A 21,946-nucleotide genomic window follows, 5' to 3' on the forward strand; every position below is an offset into this window, starting at 1 on the left:
TTTAAGTATGGGATAATGCCCAACAAGGTGTCCATTATCAGAAATTAATGGACAATGAGGAGGCGTGAACTCTTATGCTTACAATTCATAAGTTACACAAGAAATAAATGTTAAATTGATTATTCCTACTTTATTTTATATGTTTAAATTCTTTTTCACAAAATCAGGCTATTTGATATGGGTTGCAATGTGTTATGATGGCAACAGCTACCAAGCTTGCACCGACTTCTCTGCCGCAGCCGGTTAAGAAGTAAGTTTTATAAGTGCGTGACACTGGAGCTAATCAGTCGCTACTGCTTAGCAGTCTTTTACCGTTTTCACCTGATTCTTCTTGTGGTTTTGACACTTTGGTTTGGGGAGTGAAAATGAGTGTTATTCAAGCACCTATGCACACCGTCTTCCCGTGTTCTCCGCTTGTGTCAGGGCCAGTTAAGGTTGCGCTCCGTTATCACTTGCCAGTACTTGGTGTTGATATAATCCTTGAGAATGATTGGGCTGTTGAAAAAGTTTTTCCTACTCTGTAAGTTGATGAGTCTCCCATTTATGCTCCTGATCCTACTCTTGTTGCTGTCAGTAAGTCCTGTGTTTTCAGCATGTGCATTACACGCACACAAATGCGAAAAAATGAGCAATGTCATTGATTTGTCTGAAACATTTCTGTTTAACCCTTGTGCTATCCTAGGCACTTTACCATAGGGAGTTGGGTCATCTAGACCCACTAGACAGTGCTCTGAACCTTTTTTCTTCAATGATTTGTGATCTTCACTGGTGTCCATGGATTACATGAAATCTTTCCACCTTTATCCACCTTTGTCATGGTAGGAATAACACGTCAAAATAAGGGTGGGGTCATCTAAGATAGCACAAGGGTTAATGGTGATTCTTCTGCTTCTGACACTGGTAAAGCTGTAAAAATCAACCTGTTAAAAAAGATATAACCTCATTTTATGGCATTTCTTTTGGCCTGATCTAAAATCGAAAGTTACTGCTTTCTAAATGTCCTGGTCTCCCTCTATCAAATCTGGTCAATACTTTTTAAATCACCACCTCCTCATGTAAAGTAATTTTTCAGGCAGCTGACTCTGTAAAGGTCTCCTGTGTGTAAATTGAAAAATGACCAGTTGTTTCTTATGCACTCAGGTTTGTTTTTTGTGCGCATGAGAAACCATTACTTTTTTTTTTTACTTCCATGTCCCTTTAGGAGCTCTGTACTTCTCAGAGCTGCAGATATGTTGCTGTCTTCCTCATTGCACAGTAAGACTTGCTTATTAATGCATGCAGGGTACAGTGTGTGTGTGTGTGTGTGTGTGTGTGCGTGTGTGTGTGTGTGTGTGTGTGTGTGTGTGTGGTACAGACATTTTTCCTTGTGTCAAGACAAACAACTGTTAGAAACTAAATGTTAACATATGTGGTGTTTTAAAAATGTTTAGAATATGATGACAACTTTTTTTTATTTAGCGCTCTTTAGCTCGACATGTAAAAAAGGAGAGTTTGTTTGTGTTTGTCTGGCTTTTATCAAATTTTACAGCACAAGTGAACAATCAAAAAAAGGGATCGTCAACAAATAAACATAAAGTCCAACATTTGGTCGAGTTTGGCTCGGTTAGGAGTGTTCATTTGTGTTCTAACATCAGAGGAACAGGCACTGGCATTATTGATTTGGAACGGTGCTGTCCAATCCCAGGCCATTGAACCTGCTTATGTGACAGATGGATAGCTTTAAACAAAAGGTTAACACTCAGTGATGGTTGTGTTAGTGAATCTCTAAGCTTCTGGATCCCCATAAGCTACAGTGTGTTGTTATAGTATTTTTTTGTCAGTTACATTTATTATTAAGTGATTTGCTGTGAAAATTATTCACTCCCTGAAGGGATCAGGCGAAAAAGAAAAATACCTGTCTGAAGCTGGATTTGCATAATACTTACTCCTATTACAGTCATTTTTATTGCCATAAACAGAGATATGACTGAAACAGTCAATATTCACATAAGTGTATACAACAAACTTCCCCACTTCTGCTTCTTTTTCTTTAAGGAGAGGTCTGTGAATCACCACAACAGTGAACAGACTCAATGTGTGAAAAATGCCTCAGAATGTTGCTTCCTATAGTTGCTTCCTTTCACAAACAAGAGTCCAATTTAAGCTATTAGAAAAATTCAGTGATTTTTTTTGTCCCCCCTGATTACATCCACTTTTACTCTCTGATGACAGTTTCTATCGGCTCCACTTGGGGTTCAGTTAGTGGCGTGGAGATGTCCTCTATTTGCTCTGGATCAACCTCAGTCACCACGACAGCCACCTGAGGACGGCCAGACAGCAAAAAACATGAACTCAGATCATTTACTTTGAAATATTTATGAAACAGTGTTAAGTAATTTAAATCGGCGACAATTTGTCTTTGGGGAGCAAAGCAGAATATACCAAAAATATATAAGCAGAATATACCAAAACATTTTGGTAAAATAAGAGCATAGATGACTCATTTGCTACATCTATCCTTGGATTTTAACATGGTTTTTAAAGGTTTTTTAGGGAATTTTGTTTTTGTGGCTGACCTGGCTTATTGTATGAATGGATTCTAAATGTACTGTTTCCTCACAACAGAGCCAAGCCATGAGAAAATGAGATGAAATTTTTCCTAATAAAATAAAGATTATTGTTTTTATTATCATAAATCCCGTCAAAAAGCATCTTAAACATCTTTTAGATGAGAAGCTCTCACCTGCTTTAACTCAATTTAGGTGTAGATTTTTGACATAAGGGTGCACCTTGAGCAGCCAAAACGTGTAAAGTAAAGTGGGTATAGAACTGTTTCTGTGTAGGTTGTTTCAGTGGAGACTCCCGTGAACATGTGGTACCTGGGATGGCTCAGCTTCTGCCACCATGGTCTGAACAACTGGCACGACTGGAGCTGCTGGGGGTCGAGTCTGTGGGTAGGTGGGTCTATGGCTTGAAGTCCGCTGGAAAAAATAACATGCATATTTGACTTTTTTTTTTCTTCAAAGGATGGCTAAATGTTATAATTGACTCTTCAGACTAAAAACATGCTTTAAATTAGTTATTAACCTTAGTAACATTCTGAAAAATGCGAGATTATAGTTCTTTATATTAGAACGTTTCATTCAAACCTGAATAAGAATGCTGACCTAACGTATTTCCTTAAATTGTTTCTCCATCCTTGAGTCACCTGACCATCGAGGTCATTTCACCATTATTTAACATGTAGGCTAACAAGACATTTGAGGTTTGGAGGTCTTTTGCAAACTATTACGGCTTGATGCATTAAGATCTCTAACAAAGATCTCAAAATTATGTGCACTCACTAATGTACATGTACACTTTGGGTTTGTCGGTGATCAATCAAGAGTGCTTACACAATAGACAACTGGCAAATCAGTGTTTAGTGTGTATTATCGTCTGCACACACTAAATTTACGAAGGGCAATGAGTAATTGACCGCAAACTGAGTATGAGTTTCTATTACCAAAGACTGAGAAGGCAACTCCTAATTGTATCTTGAAGACAGGAGGTACATTTAATGTGAAATGCATTGTCTGACGTGTTCAAGCAAATTAATTAAGTACAACAGACAATTACCGGTAAGCTCAAATGTCCAAATGCTAGTAAAAAATACTGTTGTAAATTTTGACTGACTGATTTACCTGTTTGCCACCTGCAGCTAAGACACTGAGTTCAAACAGCATAGTGGTAATGCAGATCAGCAGTTCCAGCACCAGAAAGATCACCAACGTTCCCAGTATGCCGTCAATCAGAAGCTGTGCAGGGAGAAGGAATGTGAGGAAGGAATTTTCAAAAACAAAGAACTAATAGTCTCTGTTGTAAAAGTAAAACTTTTCATGCACAAAACCAAACAGCCATTCGGCCAAAGTATTAGTTGTAACAGTAGTCAGTCACTTACTTTACATTTTTGCTCGATCAGCCCGGTGCATTTTCTGAAACAATGTTGCTGCAGTGGACAGTAAAGAGAGAAACAGCAAGTCTGCTTTCTCAAAACATGCAGGGTCAACTATCAATTTCTGTCACACCATACATTAGAGATCTATAGATCAGTAGAAATACTCCTAAACAAAGTAAATACAATTAATCCAATTTTCCTTAAGCCTTCTAACAATCTTTGAGGAATGTGTGCAATTTAAAAATGATGCCTTCATGTACCACCTTTACTGTTGTAATAGTGGAATGTTATCACCCTGGGGTTAGTACAGGTATACAGAATATTCTTATCTGCAAACATTGTTTCAGTCTTGCACCAGGGAAGACTCGTGCTCTTCTAAAACAGCAACAAATGCGGGGATTTGAATTTAAATGCTATTTAACAACAGAACCAAAGAGAACCTCCTCTTTTGCAGGATAGCATTTTTAGTGTTTGTTTTTTCTTTATCCAATCTCTGAACTAATGGAATAAAATGGGCATGTTTTTTGAGTGTGTTGGGGTTAAAGACTGTACCACAGCGTGCAGCTCCAGTCTGCGGCAGTGTTCACAGTGGTACGAGTCCTGTCGGTACGGCAGGTGGGTGGACATGAGACCCAGAGCAGCAGTGGCCAATGCAGCACTGATTAGATGGAGCACCAGAACACATTTCACCTGTAAAAAGATACCCCACGTTATTACTTATATGCTAATTACACCAATCCTGCATGAATTTTTTTTTAAACTAAATACTAAAAATTAGGTCAGACTCTGAGTAGTCTTTTGTTTGTAGTTATGTTTAAGAAAAGCTGTAGGGGTGAACTGCCATGTTCTTTCATATCTGTTTTCTCCCGCTAATGTTAGTCTAGGCAGGTTAGTGTTTTGTCATTGATTACCCTTTTCTTTCATTCACAGGTAAGATTACAGACTTCGTGTAGGTGGGGTTTGGATTTTGTTTTGGCCTTGGTTCACTCTGAAGCCTTTTTGCTTCACCTTTTTTAGTTATTGTTGTTTGGTATTTGTTCATTTGTAAATAATTGTTGTGTCATGAAAACAGCAAAACCTTAAGCCTTTAGAGAACTACCAGATATGCTTTTATTTAGTAAATAATTTGTAAGAAATTATGATGTAACACCACAAAATAATGACCTAAATCTTCACAAGATGTATATGATTATACTGAAATGTACTTATTTCTAATTGGCTCAGAGCAAAAGGCACTGGGATGGTTTGGACATGTTGAAAGAATGGAAAGGGAGCGATTGAGGAAAAAAAGTATATGAATCTGATGTGAGTGGAGTGAAAATGAGAGGAAGACCGCGAATGGGATGGCCAGAGGGTGTAAAAAGAGCGCTAAATGCAAGAGGGATGACTGTGGTGCAGGGGAGAGAGGCTGCTCAGGACAGGGATGGGTGGAGAGAGTTTGTGTATGAATGAATGGATGGGTGTGGTAGAGGTCTGGTCTTGGGATGAAGCGGCAAGGGGAAACCAGCCTTGTCTGAGGTCCTGCTGTGGAGGTGCCCACACTGGGCTGTGCAGCTAACCCTGGTGCAGCGTGGTGTGGCTTAGACCAGGCCTTAGACCAGTTACACACACACACACACGCGCACACACAAGCTCACACTGAAGGAGGAGAGTTTGGAGAAGAGAAGGAGGGAATTACGAACGTGTGCCCTGTCTAGGCTACCCCACTTTGGTGGGACACAGCCTGGGTATATAGATAGATAGGTAGACTTATTTCTAATGATGTTTGCTCACTTCTAAAAGTCAATTTTAAGGAATCAAAAAAGTCATGTTTTACGTTTGTCAGAGCTCTGAAATCATTTGAATGAATCAAATAAGTCTTGTGGTTTATTTTAATCTGTCTCTTTGTTTTTTTATCAGAGTTTAGGCTTTTCTCCCCCCATTTTGTATGGAAATTTAATAAAGCCACAAGTCTTGAATCAAATGCTGAAGAACAGAACAGTGGAAGAGGGTAAATAAGAGGAATTCCTTGAATTAACTGCAGTTTGTGCAAAATTCAGAAGTGTTCAAAACGTTGGATAACATAACTTGCAATATTTCCATCATTGCTCTGGGATTTTGGTAAACAAAATTACAAATTAGAATATTTCCAGAGTCAGCATTTCAGCAGTTTAAAAGGAAACAATGCAATTAAGGTTTAATGTTTTGAAAGGGCAATGACACTGCTTACAACGTAGGGGACAAACTCACCCAAAACAGAGACGGATTCCTGCTGCTGTGGATCAACACCGACCCAGACGAGGTCACCTAGTGCAAAAACAGGCTGTTGCATTAGGGAGCTAAAAAGCGCCAAATGTCAGACATGTTTTTCAGATGACATTCAAGTTTTAGAACATCAGAAGATGCAGACATTAGATTGCAGACAAACGTTCAGAGTAAAACTGGACATGTTTCTTCAGCAGCGTTGGACTGACCTGAATGACGACGACCAAAACGAGGGCCACGTCTCTCTTGTAGTGGACCTCGTGAATGTGGAGCACAGAGATACTCAGGCAAAGGATTAAGGCCCCAATAACAATTTGGATGGCCTGGAGTATGTGAATGTTTAGAGGGAAGGGGGGGAGTGGGAGGTGCAGAAGAAAATGGATAAAAACAACAATTCAGGTACAGTTTAGATGCATCTTAACTTAGATTTGATTATGTTTAATTTAAAAAAAATCCTTAAAATCCAACATAAATTTGTATTTTGAGTTCGATTTTTTACACATAGAAAAGCAAAGGAGCCACGGCAAACATTTCAGTCTTATTACAAGTTACCCAGCAAAGTCAGAATGAAGCGGTTTTTGCTTTTAAATAGATCGAATGATGATGGACAGACAGTGGAGAGTCTTCTCCTTCTGGTGGTCAGCAAATACACTTTTCAAACTGAAGCTGGGAGAGGATGTTGAAAGGAGGAACGCAGACGATGCCCTGGCTACTCAGGGAGATGTTGTGAGTGGTAGATGAAAGTCTAGGCATAACACTTAATGGAGTGATAATCCAAGAGGAAATTGGGGGGAGGAGGCAGTGAAGGAATGAACAATGATCCATCCATCCATCTTCTTCTGCTCATCCAGGACCGAGTCTTGGAGGCAGAAGTCCAAGCAAAAATGCCCAGACTTCCCTCTTGCCAGCCACTTCCACCAACTCGTCTGGGGGGAGAGACCTTGAGGCGTTCACCAGTCCAGCTGAGAGACCTAGTCTCTCCAGCGTGCCCTGGGGCTTCCTTATCAGACTTTACATCAGTTGAAACCACTTGGAGTTGGACAATGATCAGCTTGTAGATAACAGACACTGGTGGATTATATATATATATAAGGTAAAAAAGGGGAAAATCCATCTACCTAAGTAAGACCCCGCAGGGAAGTAGCTGATAAAACAATTCTAGAAGTCTAAATGTCATGAATCTGCATTAGGAAACAAAATCCCTCTCAAATGTTTTGTCCATTTGTCTATTAGAACAACAACAGTTTGTGCTGTTTGTGTGATAAAAACTCTAAATACCAAAATGATAAAAAGTGTTTTGCAACCAGATATTCAAAGATTCACTCTCAAAGTTCAGAAGAGCGTTTGCTCCTGGATTTCTTTGCTAAAACACTCTGATGTTTCTGTGTGTGGTGCTTCTTTTACACGCCCACCCCCAGAGTCTTGGGCTCCATTTTGAGGTGGAACTGCAGCTGGCCCTCAGAGAGGGTGTCTGTGTCCCGTATCAGATCCTTGTCAGTTTGAGCCATCCTAAAGTTGAGAGAAAAACAAGTAGATGTCATGTTCTGCCAGAGTGAATGAAACCAAACTCTGCCTTAGTCCATCTTAGCTTCATTAAAAAAAATTACATTTTATTTTGAAAGGGGAATTTTGAGTATTCTGTACAATATATCTCTGTGTAATATCAAAATTTGAATATCTGAATAATGAAAAATTTCAAAAACATAAAAAAGAAACACATTTTGTGGGTCTGTGTGCATGTCGAACATAACTATAACGATGTACTACTACTAAACTTTACAGACCTGTTGTGATTATATTGAAAAACTCTTTTTAAATGTTCGTTTTTGAGATTGCTGATTGAACAAACAACACTTTTCACATCAGGGAGGATGTTCAGAGTTCTGACAGTTACAGTATTGATTACAAATGATTGTTCTTTTTTATTATTAACTTTATCTCTTGAAGAAGGATCTCTTGAATTTGTTTGATAGTGCTTTTGACCTTTGAGGAAGGTAGAAAAGCTCTATGCAAGTATTTACCATTTAATTGAATTATAATAGTCGGACTAAAAGCAGATTTAAAGAGTAATATTTTAGAAAAAATTGGAACAATTTTTGTTTTCTCCATTAACTTCTTTTTTCCCATGCATGTAAATGTTGCCATCACTTCTATGTCCCCTGTCTTCTAACAGAGGTTGCAGTTTTTGTTTGTCTTCTTCCTGTTCTGTTGTTGTCGTTGTTATTATTATTTGATGTGAATTTCAGTTTGGATCAGTTTGTTCAATACATCTATAAATTAATGAGTTTTTAATAATTAATAGTGGGAAATTTTACCTGTCGTGCAGGTTGGAGGTGTTATTCTGTTCATTTATAATGTTTGTACTATGTTAATCCTGAAAAATTCTGGTCCTTTACTTTACTAGTCACTTTACTTTTGCTTGAATGTCACTTTTGCTGTTCTGGATGTCTTTTTTTGCTGCAGCAGACAAAAAGAATTTCCCCATCGTGGGATTAAAAAAGTCTATCTAATCTAATCTAATGTAATATAATCTAATCTAATCTAAATTAAGTGCTGTTTCAAACACTGAAGCCTAAATCTCAATGCTGTTGATTTTCCAGTAGATAAAATTGTATTTCTTTTTATTTAAAGCCTGGTTTTTAGCGGACAGGGAATTGTTTTTGCAGCCATTTGATCCCAAAGTTAACTGGAGGTCTTTCTTTTACAGACTGTTTCCAAACCGCTTTGCAAAGAAGACATCAGACTAACGAAAATGGAACCACTGCATTAAAATAACCTTCAGAACCAACAATGCATGTCTGAGCGCTGCAGTGCTGTGAATGGATTCTGCAGATCTGCACGCAGAGGGCATCTGCAGCATCCAACCTGCAGTCAACATCACCATGTCCGGCCTAACTATGTTCTAACAGTGCCAGCTTCGTCCCGTCCCAACTCACCTTTCGCCGGTCCAGTCTCGCCGCAGTACTCGGTCCGGTTCCGTCCGTCTTCCTCGCAGCTGTGCGTCCAGCGGAGGTGCGCTGATGGCGATTGCTCTGCAGAATGCAGCAGGGTGTGTTCTGGAGCGGGACCTCACTGCAGCACTCACTGCGACTTTTCCCAGACTTGCTGCGTCACGCACTTCACATGCACGGCTCCATAGGACAGTGGCGGTTACGCAAGAGATCCAGGTGTTGGTTAGTTGCAGGACGAAATGAGTCCAGAGAAACTGCACAGAACCGTCAACCAGGAATGAAGCAATTAAGAGACTTTTTAATATAAAAAGCCCTGTTGAGAAAGGATAGTTTTTACTCCCTGATCATTAAAGTGGATACAATTTTAATGTATGTCTTTTCTAATGGGGGGGGGGGGATGCAGTCTCTATTTGCTGTTACATGAAAACCATTAAGGTCTGAATAAAGAAATTCAACATCAAAATCGACTTTTGATCATTCTAAAGAGGATAAAGATTGAATAAAACCTTTTCAAAAAGAGGAGATTGGACCCACATCAGAGTCATGCTCAAAAAAGTTGAGTTTTATTTTTATTTTGTTTAAGGTTTGTTTGTTAAACGTACAAAAAGAAACCACATTTACGTAGAAGAAATAATTATTTCCCTGTTTTCTTTCCAGAACTAGTAACATTACTTAAACCTCACAAGAAATGCATTCAATAGTCTTTTCATGTTTCTTATTGCTAACAAAACTCCAGAGGAGGACACAAGTGCAGACCTGTTCATTTTATTTCATTTTAAGTAGGGGTGTAACAATTAAACGACTCGATGAATTAATTTTTATTCGTACGATCCAACCAGATTGATCTATCTGAGGCAAGTTGTTTATCGAATCAAATCAATCTATACTATAAAGTCATTTAAAAATGAAAGAAATTGATTATTAATATTTGAAAATCACATTTTGATTGGTTAGTTTGTGTTACTATATTGTAAAAATGACCAAGTGCAATCACAGCGGACAACACACATGATGTCAGCAAAAAATGATCCAGCATTGTTTCTACACCCCTCTTCAAGAATATTGGTGATACAAATATTGTGTGGACCTGTCTGTGTGCGAAAGTCTTGTGGGATAAATCTTCCATCATGAATGTAGGAATATACTTCCAATCTGTAAATAGATGTGCAGAGAATTTGTTGATGTGTGAACTAAGTCATGCAATTTACTTATGACACTCGTATGTTTTGACCTTGTATTATCTAACCCCTCATCCCCTGTCTCCAACATCCCACTCTATTTCTTTCTTTCTTTCTTGTTTTCTTCCGTCTGATTCAACATAGATCGCATACAAAAATAATTATCATAAATAATGCTTATAGCCTCAAATACAAAAAAGGGGTTTTATACAAATCTACACTCTGTTTGTTGTTTGTCTGAAGATCCATAAACCCCTATTGTAACAGTAAAATCTGTCCAACAAGAGATCTTCAGTTCTGATCTGCTAGCTCAGCTGTTGGTCAAGTTAAAATAAAAAAAGATCAGTCCGTCAATATGATCCAATGTGTGGAAACAAAACACAGACATGTGACCAAACAGTGTGCTAGAATGTTCTAATAATGTTCTGTTTGTATTATTTTGATGTGATTTTGATGAAAACTTCCCCTGCACTGTTCAGTATTTATGTCTTAAGCCACACTGGTTGAAGGTTTGCCCAAAGATGTCCTGGATCAACTTTAGGTTAGTCAGTTAATCAGATCAAATTGGATCATTCAAAATGAACCAATATCGAAAGTGAATCGGATCAGCAACCACAAAATATGTGAATCGTTGTTATAGTGAAATGTCACATCGCTTATTTTAGGGCAAATTAAAAAATATTGTACTGTTGTAAATGTTGCATTTTTATATTATATTCTGAAAATGTTCAATAAAAAAGCTATATAAATAAAAGAGGTTGCACTTTTAACTCCTGGTCTGTAGGGGCAGCAGTGTGCTGTGAGCCTTTCCTCACCGGAAGTTTCACTAGCGCTGCCCCAGTCTATGTCCGGTTCTGCGCCTTCATTGCAGCAGCTGCAAATCTTAATTCTTCTCGTTTGTTTTATATTTTCGGAATCAAAACGTCTTACACGATGAGGTAAGCATATATTTATTCATTTTATTGGCGTCGGTGGTTGAACACGCTGCTCTTGTTGTTGTATTTTGATTTGTGTCCAGCCTGTAGCCGCGTTAGCATAATAACCTGTAAGTTAAGCAGCGTTTCCCTCATGTGTTTCAACTCTTTTTTTTTTTAGTTTAGGAGCCAATTCTGTGAATAAATTCACGCGTTTTCGTACACAGTTTTGTTTTTAGGCTATTTATATACTTATTTGTGTGAATTAATGTCAATAATCATTCTTCGTGCAGACCACTAGCTCCCATCAGATTATGTGTGTATGTCACTATGTGGCCTAATCATTTTTGTTTTATCATCTGTTCCCTTTCTGTGCAGAGGAGACCGCGGAAGAGGCCGGGGAGGGCGCTTCGGAGCCCGCGGAGGCCTGGTCCAGGGGTTAGTGTCTGTTTCCCAAACATTTTCAGAAAACAAAGTCTGATCGGTTCGTGTTGGCAAGCTTTTCTGCCCCCTACATTTTCCTTTCAACAACCCTCTGAGCCAGCTTGCTGATTACTTATATGTCTCTAGTCTGTCAGAAACTGGACACCTAATTCTTGAGGATCAGAATCAAGATGAACGGGGCTAGCTGGAGTAGAGGACCATGATGCTAGGATTGTTGTAACCTAAGAACACTCAGGATAAAAAAAAATCTAATATTCTAAATAGATTGATGACTAAAGATGCCCCCCCCCCCCCGACCTGTAACTTTGAAAAACCAACAGCAGTGTTGCCCATGTTACGAAAGTATTGCCTAAAGTATTAAATCACTTATTCAAATAATTAAATTGTGGCATTCCAGTCATTTCCATGGCCACAGACGCATAAAATGAGTTCTTCTGCAAACATCTTAAGGGATGTTGCCATCCCAGGAGATCAGTGAATTCCAGTTGTCAGAAGCTGTTCTCACCCCTTCCAGTTCAAGTGAAAGGAAGTCTGAATGCTGTAGGACACCAAGAGATTTAAAAATTTAGAAATGTTGCTTCCTGGTAGCACCATGACTGTGCACCACTGCTAGAAGCAGGCCCATAAAGACATGGATGAAGATGATGTGGAGTACAAATGGATTATAACTTATGATCATGCGTGTAAAGTCAAATGAGTGGCTACTTTTGCCATATAGCATGTGTCTGATGTAACAGTGAGAAGGTTTGAGCTTAAAGTGAGTAGTTAAAATCTCCACTTTATGCACTTTAAATCTTGGGATATAAATGTTTACATATGAACGTATGCTTAATTTAATCATTTTTTATGCAGGTACCGCCCGTTTGTCCCACACATCCCGTTTGACTTCTACGTGGTGAGAACAAGTGAACATAGCTGGAATATCGATGCAGAATAAGTGTGAGTCTTGACTTTCACTCCTTTCTTCCACCAGTGCGAGATGGCCTTCCCCAGAGTGAAGCCTGCTTCTGATGAGACGACCTTCAGCGAGTGTCTCCTGAAGAGAAACCAGGACCTGAGCCCCACGCCAGCAGAGCAGGTCTGACTCGGACTCGCCCAGGAACTTTCATCATCATCATCATATGTGCTTCTAACACATTTTGTTCCCTTTTTTTTTTTTTTTATAATAGTCCTCTATCTTGTCGTTGGTCACAAAGATCAACAACGTCATTGACAACCTTATTGTTGCTCCTGGAAACTTTGAAGTGGTGAGTTGCTCCACTAAAGAACCTTTGGTCCCATTTGAAGAACCTTTGGTCCACAGACTAAAGCAGCTTCAATGAACATGTAGATACATTTTTAACAATGAGGTGAAATATGAGGGATACTGCCGGTACATTTTTATTTTAGGCAAAACCAGACTGATTGAAGTATCTTTAATTCAATCACAGCCTTCTGTCACAATCCATGACCCACAACAATGAATAATTGTTTTTTTTGTGCCTCTTGACAGCAAATTGAAGAAGTCCGTCAGGTGGGTTCCTATAAGAAGGGAACCATGACTACTGGGCACAATGTTGCAGACCTTGTAGTCATCCTGAAGATCCTCCCAACATGTAGGTCATGAGTTTCTCATCCGGATGTTGTCAGATTCTTTTGTCTGATCGACTGTATGAGAATGGTTCATATATGTTGTTGATGCATCAAACATCCCAGTGCATCAGCACCGAATCTGAATTTCTCCTTAAATATTTTTTTTCAAACTTGAATGATGTTTTTTAGTCACATTTAATGGTTGTGAAAAATTGTGTCTTTATGTCCAAATATAATTTTGTTCTTTTTAGTGGAGGCTGTTGCTGCTCTTGGCAACAAGGTTGTGGAAACTCTCCGCACCCAGGACCCTACTGAAGGTAAATCACAGAGATCTCCTTCAATGAGTTAAAGCATCAACGTGATTTACAAGTTTACCCTAAAAATTGCTTCTGAAAATTTATTAAAGCTATTGTAAGATTTGCAGGAACTTTTTTTAAAGCATAAAAAATAATTTAAGTCCTACATCAATCATCTTTTGATCTATTGTAAAATCGTTCCCAGTGGTCTTTTAATTATGGTTATAGAATTTTTAGCCAAAATTCTAAAAACCTGCTGTTTTCTAGGACATTTTCTGCAGAGCGGCAATAGTTCATCTGAAACTCGCCTCTAACTTGTGGGTGGGGCGCGGAAGTAAACCTCCGCTTATTTCCTATCGTCACTTTTGTCCACACGCTATCCTGCTAGCTTACAGATGCTCAATACCCCAACCCTGTGCTGATTTGTGTTGTTCTTTTCTGTTAACTGTGTTTAACTGTGGGTGACTAAAACTGTTGTTTTTCTGCGTGTGCTCCTCCTATCAGTTCTGTCCATGCTGACCAATGAAACCGGATTTGAAATAAGCTCGGCTGATGCTACAGTTAAGATTCTCATCACCACCGTTCCACCCAACCTGCGCAAACTGGATCCAGAGTTACATCGTAAGAGAGCGCACACCCGCACAGCACTTTTATAGGAATGAGGCAGGCTTGTGAAATAATTGATCAATGTTGTTTGAAGAATGTGGTCTGAGCAATCATCTACTTCTTGTTGACTTTAAAGTTTGACAAATGATTCTTTGTTGATGAAAATCTATTGTTTTAATTCTTTAAATTTTTGATTTCTTCGGCTCTTATAGTGAACCAATTATTTAGCAGATTGGTGTTTCTGTCTGAGTGAAAAGTTCATAACTTATAGTGTTGATATTTTACAATAAATCGGTGTAGACTTACAGTTTGGACCTCTCCCAACATCTGTCAAATAAACATCTGTGGGTTCAGAAACTTGAGTGGAGCTGTCAATGTATCCATAATTCTGGTGGAGGTTTGATGTTCTGGAGGCTCTACACATTCACTTTACCACCACAAAAATGCTCGTTTTTTTTCTTTCTAGTGGACATCCGAGTGCTGCAGAGTGCTCTGGCTGCCATCCGCCACGCCCGCTGGTTTGAGGAGAACGCTTCTCAGTCGACGTGAGCGCCCCGCTCGTCTCTCTTTGTGTTTCTTGACGTGTGATGAGTATCTGTGAACTGTTGCACGTTGATGATCTTCAGGGTCAAAGTTCTGATTCGCCTCCTGAAAGATCTCCGACTGCGCTTCCCTGGATTTGAACCCCTCACCCCCTGGATTATTGACCTGCTGGTAAATCACACTGAAAAATACACAAGCACAAGAATCACGTGTTAAGAGGATGCAGGAACTGACATTTAGTTTTTCCATAACGCATTTTTTTTTTCAATTAAGCATAAACAATATTGCACATTTGTTGTGTGTGTGTACAAACATTTTGAAACCATTTCTTTAGTGAAACTGTAGTAAGCCCTGCTAATCTCAGTCTATGGTTCGTTGAAGGGCCACTCCGCAGTGATGAACAATCCTTCCAGGCAGCCTTTGTCCCTGAACGTGGCCTACAGGTTGGTGTTATCTCTTGACGGCTGTGATTTCTTTAAAATGAGCGACGACACAAGTCACCCTTTCCTTTTCTGCCTCCCTAAAGGCGCTGCCTGCAGATGCTGGCTGCCGGGCTTTTCCTGCCTGGCTCTGTGGGCATCACAGATCCTTGTGAAAGTGGGAACTTTAGAGTTCACACAGTGATGACTTTGGAGCAGCAGGTAAACCCGGTTGGCTTTACTGCTTCATTGTGAGCATGAAGAGGTGTCTTTGTTGTAGTTTTGTTCTGTTTTGCTATAGTTAATGTGGAAAAATGTGGAAAATACGCAGTCAAGATAAAAGGAAAGCCAACAAAATGTCTGTCGCGTGGATTGATCCAATATTTCTCTTTTTTTGTGTTTGCAGGACATGGTTTGTTTCACAGCTCAGACACTGGTCAGGGTGCTCTCCCATGGAGGATACAGGAAGATTCTTGGCCTTGACGGAGACGCCAGCTGTAAGATTTTTTTTTATCTTTGAGGGATTAATGAAAAAAGTCTTGTACTTTAATTCAAGGTGTCCCTAAATTAGTTACTTTCAAACATGACTCTGTCGCCAGTTCCAATGGATTTGGCACAGGGGCCACAAATGACGAGCTAAAGCTCCAGCTAAGCCTGATTGAATGTTCCTCCCCACTAGCTGCAGCATCTGACACCTTGGCTTCAAAACAAAGGACCATTAGCCTATCAGGGAACACCACCACAGTAACCCCACCTCCTCTTCTATCATCCTCATGTTATTTACAAAAGTCCAGGGCAGCAGATTGCTAAAAAATTGACCGTTGCAGCATTTTATGGAAGCGTTTTTTGTCTCATAATTAGAAATAAGTCAATACCCGAAATGCTTTTTCATTTTCACAATGAAGCTGCCTTTGTTGACTCGAAAGAAAAAATAAATCCGCCTATAGGCTTTTACTTTTTCTTTTTCAACACTGCTCATTCTGTAAGGAAGCAAACAAGGAAGTAAATAAATCATTAAAGTAAAAGTATTTTCAGTTTACTGGAATAAGTTCTGAAAAACAGATTTTGTTTTGAATAAAGCCAAGAATTTGAATAGAAAAGCATAATGAATATGACATTGCAAAGATGCCATGATCAATTATGTGGCATCATATGACTGTCTGCTAGCATGGCGGAGAATCATCACACGTCCACAAAAGAGCCCTAATTTTGTTGCACTCTCTAGGGCAGTGTTTTTCAACCAGTGTGCCGCGGCACACTAGTGTGCTGTTGGAGATGGTCAGGTGTGCCGTGGGAAACTGCCCTCATTAACTGATCCAAAATCATTTACCATCTCCAGGATATCAGCTCTGTGTTCATCCAAAAAGGTCCTGATAAAACACTGAGTAGTTAGGAATATGAAAGATCGTAAAATTACTTTTTCTTTGTGTTTATTTAATTCTATTAAAGACATTTTGATAAGAATGACGGTACCGCGATTTACCTGCTATAACAGTTTACGGAAAAGTCCCGCCCCTTTAACTGTCTCCGCCAATCATTCTTGAAGGCTTAATCACATGTCATCCGTCTGACCAATCAGAAGTGGTTAAAGTCTTCACTTCCTTGTCCCGATGTAGCTCATAAAGTCGCTCAGTTCTAACAAAAATACCAGCTAAAGCTCATCTTTAGCGGTGTAGCTTTCCACAGAATCCGGTGTCAGACCGTGGAAAAAGTGAACAAAACCATGAAGCTCAGAGACATCTCCCATGATGCATTGGGTTGACAATTGTGACAATTGACAATGTCTCAGTGTACAATGAATCTTCCTTTGACGGCTTGAAACCACAACGAACACACATAAAACAGTTTTTAAATCTTTTACTTAACTTTTATTACATCTTTTACAAAAAACAGCTGCAGGTTCCAGCTTTTTCTGCCACAATTATCACAAAAATACATGCAATATTGCAGAGGGGCTGTAGATCAATACAGACTATGAGTTTCTCCTTTTTTTTTAATGTTTGGATGCTGGTGTGCAGCGGAATTTTTGTCAAGGTCAAAGTTTGCCGTAGCTCAAAAAACTTAGAAAAACACTGATCTAGGTATTCTTCCACTGTTGGCCTATCAGTGAACTCCAGCAGTGTAACTCCGCCCCCTTGTCAATTATCAACATGAACCAATTAGTCCAGGTAGAGAAGTGCCATACAAATGTACTTTGTATTGCAAAAATCTTTGATCTGTCAAATTCAAATAGGTGGCAGCAATGACCTTTGAGTGACCTAGGAATGAACTTCACTGCTACAGTAAAACTCATAATTGTTGTTGCCTGTAGGGGAGCACCATACGTGTGGCTTGTCATATAAAAGTACACAAAGTTAGAAACTTTCAACCAGGCCTTATAAGAAACCCCACCCACATGTCTAATATGTGTACAAACAAATTGCTGATCAGCTTGAAATCAGTTATGGCAAAAAAATGTATATAGCATGAAGCAAAAATTGGCACAAAACTCTACGGCCCACGTCAAGTGAACACATCCTTTACTGGCTCCACCCACATCATCTGTGTTTGTGGCTTTGCAGACCTGGCAACAGAGATGTCCACATGGGACGGTGTGATTGTGACCCCATCTGAGAAGGCCTACGAGAAACCTCCAGAGAGGAAAGAAGAGGAAGATGATGCTCTGGAGGAGGGGGGAGAGGGGGAGGACGAGAGCATGGAGGCTCAGGAGTGAAGAGGTGAGACCATTGCTACAAATAGTAGAGGCACACAAATCTATAGTTTCAGATTTGAAGTTTATTTTTACTTTTAAAACACTTGATTTTTTTAAAGAAAAAAGTTAAAAAAAGGTTTGTCAGCAAAGCAACAGACCCACGGAAAGGTGAAGATTACTCACTGTTTACTTGTTTATGAAAATCAAATCCTGACCAAAAAGTTTCAACTAAAGGTTGTGATTTCAGCTTAGAGCTCAGCAAAGGTTAGATACCCAGCAGTTTGATTACCCCCACATGCACACCACCCTCTTCAAAGTGTGTTGCATCATAGCAATGCCACAGGACATTTTCTTTTTAATATATTTGTAATGTAAATGTGAACACCTTTGTCTCAAATTGCACAAACAGAAAACTAGGGAACTAGTTGGAAAAAGAAATGTTGGCAGACACTCCTAATTTACTTTCAGCACTTAAAAGTACTTAATCCAGTTCAATCATTTAGTTACGTAATCATCTAAAGCAGCTTACACAAAAGTACATACCAAGAAAAAATGGTCAGAATCGACCCTAAGTTTTAAGTTCTGGGAAGAAAAATATTTTTGCTCTGAAAGTCAAATTGGAGTTATATTTGAAGTGTTTAAGATGCTGTTTTCAGTCAGCTTTAGCTTTTTTTTTGTCTTAATTTGGAAGGCAGACCAAGTGAAGATGAAATCCATTTTCCCTACACAAGATGGTTTTCATGCATCATCTGACAAAATTCACAGCCAGGGGTTGTTTTTTAAAGCAGTAGTTAATGTTGGTTCAAAACAAACACCACTAGCTCGAGGTTAAAACGACATGGAACTTCTACATTTGTAACAAAGGTTAATGTGGCCTCCACTCATTCTACAGGGAGTTTGGATGATGTTTCCATGGTAACCCAGCGTTTGGACCAGAAGCCGTGTTTCCTGGAAGCTTACTCGGAGAGAGCAGCTGGAATCGACAGTTTTGTGTTTCTACTACAGTGGTTTTTATTTCCTTTCCCTTTTGTATTTAGATTGATGTATTTGTTTGTAACATGTTGAATGAAAGTAAAAAATGTCAACAACACTCTGGCCTCCAGCATCACGCGTACCTCTCTCTAATGGTTTTTATTTCAATAAGCCAGAGTGACCTCACCTTTTCCCTCTGACATCTGAAATAGTGGGATTGTACTTCCAAAGGCTCTTTGTCCACATAAACTCAAACTTTGGTGGGAAAAAACATCTTTAGCTACTTTGTTTATTTAGAACTATATGCTGCAAGAAAATGAAATAAAAGCAAAGTAGATTTTTAAACTCTGAGCAAATGTTGAATAACAGAAAAACAGAATAAATCATGTAGATCATGTTAAAAATCTGTCAAACTGGGGTCAAGAAACATTAAAAACATTTTAAGGAAAATTCTTTCACATTTCAAAGCTTTATCATTTCTGACCTAAACTGTTATGTCAACATGGATCCCGTGGATCCAAAAACTGCTGAGTCTAACGCCTCAGCTGCAGTTTGTGCACTCTAGCAGGGGTGTCAAAGTGTCCTAAGCCTCAGGGTTTCAATTTGAGCCAGGGGTGGGTCACAGCGAGGATGGCGAGCACGGAGGAGGTGACGCCACATGCCCCCACAAAGCCTGGCCCTGTTGGGTAAATCCCTAACCTGTCCAGAGGAATGAAGATGTCGCAGCTGTTCTTCAGTAGGTCCAGAAGCAATGGGGGGTTGTTCTGCAGCACCGTGATCACCTGCCGGAAGTGTCTGAGCAGCCACGCCCACATAAGGGGGGGGCGGCTGCTGGTGATGGGGGAGGAGAGGCAGTCAGCAGGGGGGTCGTGGCTGGGATTAGGTGATGAAGATGTTTTGGCACTTTGGTAGCGCGCATCGCTGTCCATGAGGAGGCAGAGCTCATACACGTCTCGAGTCAGGCTGACGAGCAGAGAAAACAGGTAGTACCTGTTGGGGGGGGGGGCAGAGAGTGTTAGCAAGATCATCTCATCATCTTTGAAGGAGGGGGGTGTCTTAAAAGGCAAATTTGTTAAACTTATCACTAAACTGAGTTTCTACTTTCTAAAAAGCTAGTTTCTTCAACACTTCTTTGATCCCTAAAAGCTATAATTGGTTAAGTGCAGATTCAGTTTGATTTCACCATGGCTTTTATTTTTTGTTTTGACTGAAAATGTTCTATTTGTTTCATCAGTAAAGTAAAAATAAGTACTGTCTGTAGGCATTCTTAAATAATGGCCAGTGGAAGTACTGTGATCAATCTTATCCTGGAAACAGGGCATGACTGAAAAGAAACAAAAAGCCATCGATATTCTCTGCACAATTTCAAAATAAAAGATTTTCTAAAAGCAAGAATGCAACTGAATTTGCACTATCCCCAAACAATCATGTTAATTATGTATTTCCCGCTGCAGGTGAAGGATGCAACACATTGTAAACTTGATCATTTTTAGAATGTTCCATTAAGACTATGCTCATATGACAAGAACAAGTCTTTTTTTAAGTCTTGTCTTCATTTTTTCCTACTTTTTGTTTCAGTTTTTCCACATATGCTGTTCTCAACCCTTGTGTTATCTTAGATGACCCCACCCTTACATTGATGTGTTATTCCTACCATGACAAAGGTGGATAAAGGTGGAAAGATTTCATGTAATCCATGGACACCAGTTAGGTTCAAAAATACTTGAAGAAAAAAGGTTCAGACCACTAGTGGGTCTAGATGGTTACTCAGAAGGGTTACTCAGAAAGACTTGAAGAAACACTTTTTATTGCCTAAGTCTCAATCTGAAGTCAAGACTGGAGGCAGAAGATAAGCCAGGAAAAAGACCCACCTAAAGGATCTCTGACTCCATTTCTGTTGGTCGACTTTGGAGAAAAGGCCCGTCTTTCCTGCCCACACCACATTGTCACAAGCAAAGTACATGGCTTTGTTCAGATGGCTGATCGTCAGGCAGAGCCTCAACACGCCATCAGATATGTGGATTGCTCTTTTGGCAGCTTCCAGAGCTTCCACGGAGTTCCCAAGACGCAGAACTGTGGAGGCATTATGTCTTGATTTTCACTCCCCTGCTTAGATGGTGAAGAAGAGAAGACCAGAATTCTTCCACTTACATTTTCTGGTGAGGCTCAGGTGTTTTTCCAGGTCACTGAGCGTTTTGAGGAGGTCTGCCGCTGCCTTGCTCTTGTGCAGCGTGTACCCTAACAACATGCAGGCATACTGTGCAGCCCTGTGAGCACAAAAGTACAAGTACAGAGCTGAGGTCCACTTCAACAGACAAACGCCTGCAGACGATTATGTCAGCCCAAACATTTACAGAACTTCTTGATACAGTTGATCATAATATCCCGACACATGAATTTTGAAGCTCTGGTATGTCTAAAAATTAAATTTAAAAAACATGTTTATTTAACATACAGCTTACTGACAAATTTTATTTTTGATTTTGCACCATAGATTAGAAAATACATGCATTATGGTTAATCAATTTTATTTAAATACATATTTATTGTAGCACCAGTGAAAATTCATATAAACTTTAGACAAACGTGCATTATGTAGTGGAGTTAAAATACATTTTTTGGAATTAACATTTAGAGAAAATATAGGATTTATGGTGTAGTGATACAACATTTAAACGTATTTTAAATTACTAAAGTAAACGTAACTCGTTACTATCCAGCACTACTTTCAGATTTTATACTAGTACCGATAGTTTAAAAATATGTTCGTACATGGACCGTGCGGGCTTCCGTTCATGGCAGATTTGGAGCTGACCTGAAAAGTCTGTCTTTGGATTGACTCTGTGCGTTGAAACGAACCCACGCGTCCATCCCGGATCGGTTACGCGGCCCTGGAAGTGGCTGCGCGCTGATTATAACTTGCAGTTCATCCCAGGAGCGTCAGGGAGGAGGAAATCCTCGCTTGTGTTTACAACGAGCGCGAGAAGGCCTTTCTTTTTCCGCCCAGTCTCCTGCTGTAAATTGGGATACTGCCATCTATAGGCCAGGGTGTGTAATTGCAGGCGCACAATCTCCACCTGAAAGCACACCTTTTTGCTCTGATAAATAATGTTAATGGCTGAGGTGAAGCATCCTGTTTATTGTCTTTTAGGACAAACACTTAAAAGAGATTTGAGCAGGGCTAAAAAGTCTGCTTTAA

General features: G+C 39.5%; 3 protein-coding genes across 4 annotated transcripts; 1 reads left to right on the forward strand and 2 right to left on the reverse strand.

The window, feature by feature from the left end:
• Positions 1-1,490: 1,490 nt before the first annotated feature.
• Positions 1,491-9,281, reverse strand: LOC101175331 (uncharacterized). The gene is made up of 9 exons (XM_004074179.5): positions 9,097-9,281; positions 7,573-7,669; positions 6,370-6,483; positions 6,146-6,202; positions 4,469-4,606; positions 3,920-3,967; positions 3,663-3,776; positions 2,859-2,960; positions 1,491-2,299 (listed from the first exon to the last, which is right to left on the reverse strand). The coding sequence occupies exons 2-9, from the start codon at positions 7,666-7,668 to the stop codon at positions 2,195-2,197; spliced, it is 774 nt and encodes a 257-aa protein (XP_004074227.1). The 5' UTR covers position 7,669; positions 9,097-9,281; the 3' UTR covers positions 1,491-2,194.
• A 1,786-nt stretch (positions 9,282-11,067) lies between these two features.
• Positions 11,068-18,865, forward strand: ilf2 (interleukin enhancer binding factor 2). The gene is made up of 15 exons (XM_023960079.2): positions 11,068-11,227; positions 11,582-11,641; positions 12,500-12,542; positions 12,621-12,725; positions 12,817-12,894; positions 13,140-13,242; positions 13,471-13,536; positions 14,020-14,136; positions 14,588-14,666; positions 14,748-14,835; positions 15,046-15,107; positions 15,191-15,305; positions 15,490-15,580; positions 17,645-17,800; positions 18,668-18,865. Exons 1-14 carry the CDS (start codon positions 11,223-11,225, stop codon positions 17,794-17,796), a joined length of 1,164 nt encoding a protein of 387 aa, XP_023815847.1. The 5' UTR covers positions 11,068-11,222; the 3' UTR covers positions 17,797-17,800; positions 18,668-18,865.
• pex11b (peroxisomal biogenesis factor 11 beta) lies at positions 17,839-21,778 on the reverse strand. 2 transcript variants are annotated; one of them, XM_004074178.5, is made up of 4 exons: positions 21,563-21,778; positions 20,899-21,014; positions 20,619-20,820; positions 17,839-19,737 (listed from the first exon to the last, which is right to left on the reverse strand). In XM_004074178.5, exons 1-4 carry the CDS (start codon positions 21,616-21,618, stop codon positions 19,338-19,340), a joined length of 774 nt encoding a protein of 257 aa, XP_004074226.1. In that variant the 5' UTR covers positions 21,619-21,778; the 3' UTR covers positions 17,839-19,337. The 2 variants fall into 2 exon arrangements, with proteins under 2 accessions (XP_004074226.1, XP_011479486.1); XM_011481184.4 differs by having other exon boundaries at positions 21,520-21,755.
• Positions 21,779-21,946: the final 168 nt, after the last annotated feature.

The sequence above is a fragment of the Oryzias latipes genome, chromosome 11, assembly GCF_053564925.1.
Source record: "Oryzias latipes strain Hd-rR chromosome 11, Olatipes_Hd-rR_3.1".
Taxonomy (NCBI): Eukaryota; Metazoa; Chordata; class Actinopteri; order Beloniformes; family Adrianichthyidae; genus Oryzias; species Oryzias latipes.

Excerpts from the sequence above, each read along its gene's own strand:
- LOC101175331 (XM_004074179.5), bottom strand. The coding sequence starts at position 7,668 with ATGGCTCAAACTGACAAGGATCTGATACGGGACACAGACACCCTCTCT. Across the intron at positions 3,968-4,468 it reads GACTGGAGCTGCACGCTGTG|CAACATTGTTTCAGAAAATG; the intron begins GTACAGTCTTTA and ends TGTCCACTGCAG. Across the intron at positions 3,777-3,919 it reads TGATCGAGCAAAAATGTAAA|CTTCTGATTGACGGCATACT; the intron begins GTAAGTGACTGA and ends CTCCCTGCACAG.
- pex11b (XM_004074178.5), bottom strand. The coding sequence starts at position 21,618 with ATGGACGCGTGGGTTCGTTTCAACGCACAGAGTCAATCCAAAGACAGA. Across the intron at positions 20,821-20,898 it reads CCTGAGCCTCACCAGAAAAT|TTCTGCGTCTTGGGAACTCC; the intron begins GTAAGTGGAAGA and ends ATGCCTCCACAG. Across the intron at positions 19,738-20,618 it reads TGGAGTCAGAGATCCTTTAG|GTACTACCTGTTTTCTCTGC; the intron begins GTGGGTCTTTTT and ends CCCCCCCAACAG.
- ilf2 (XM_023960079.2), top strand. Across the intron at positions 11,642-12,499 it reads CGCGGAGGCCTGGTCCAGGG|GTACCGCCCGTTTGTCCCAC; the intron begins GTTAGTGTCTGT and ends TTTTTTATGCAG. Across the intron at positions 12,895-13,139 it reads CTCCTGGAAACTTTGAAGTG|CAAATTGAAGAAGTCCGTCA; the intron begins GTGAGTTGCTCC and ends GCCTCTTGACAG.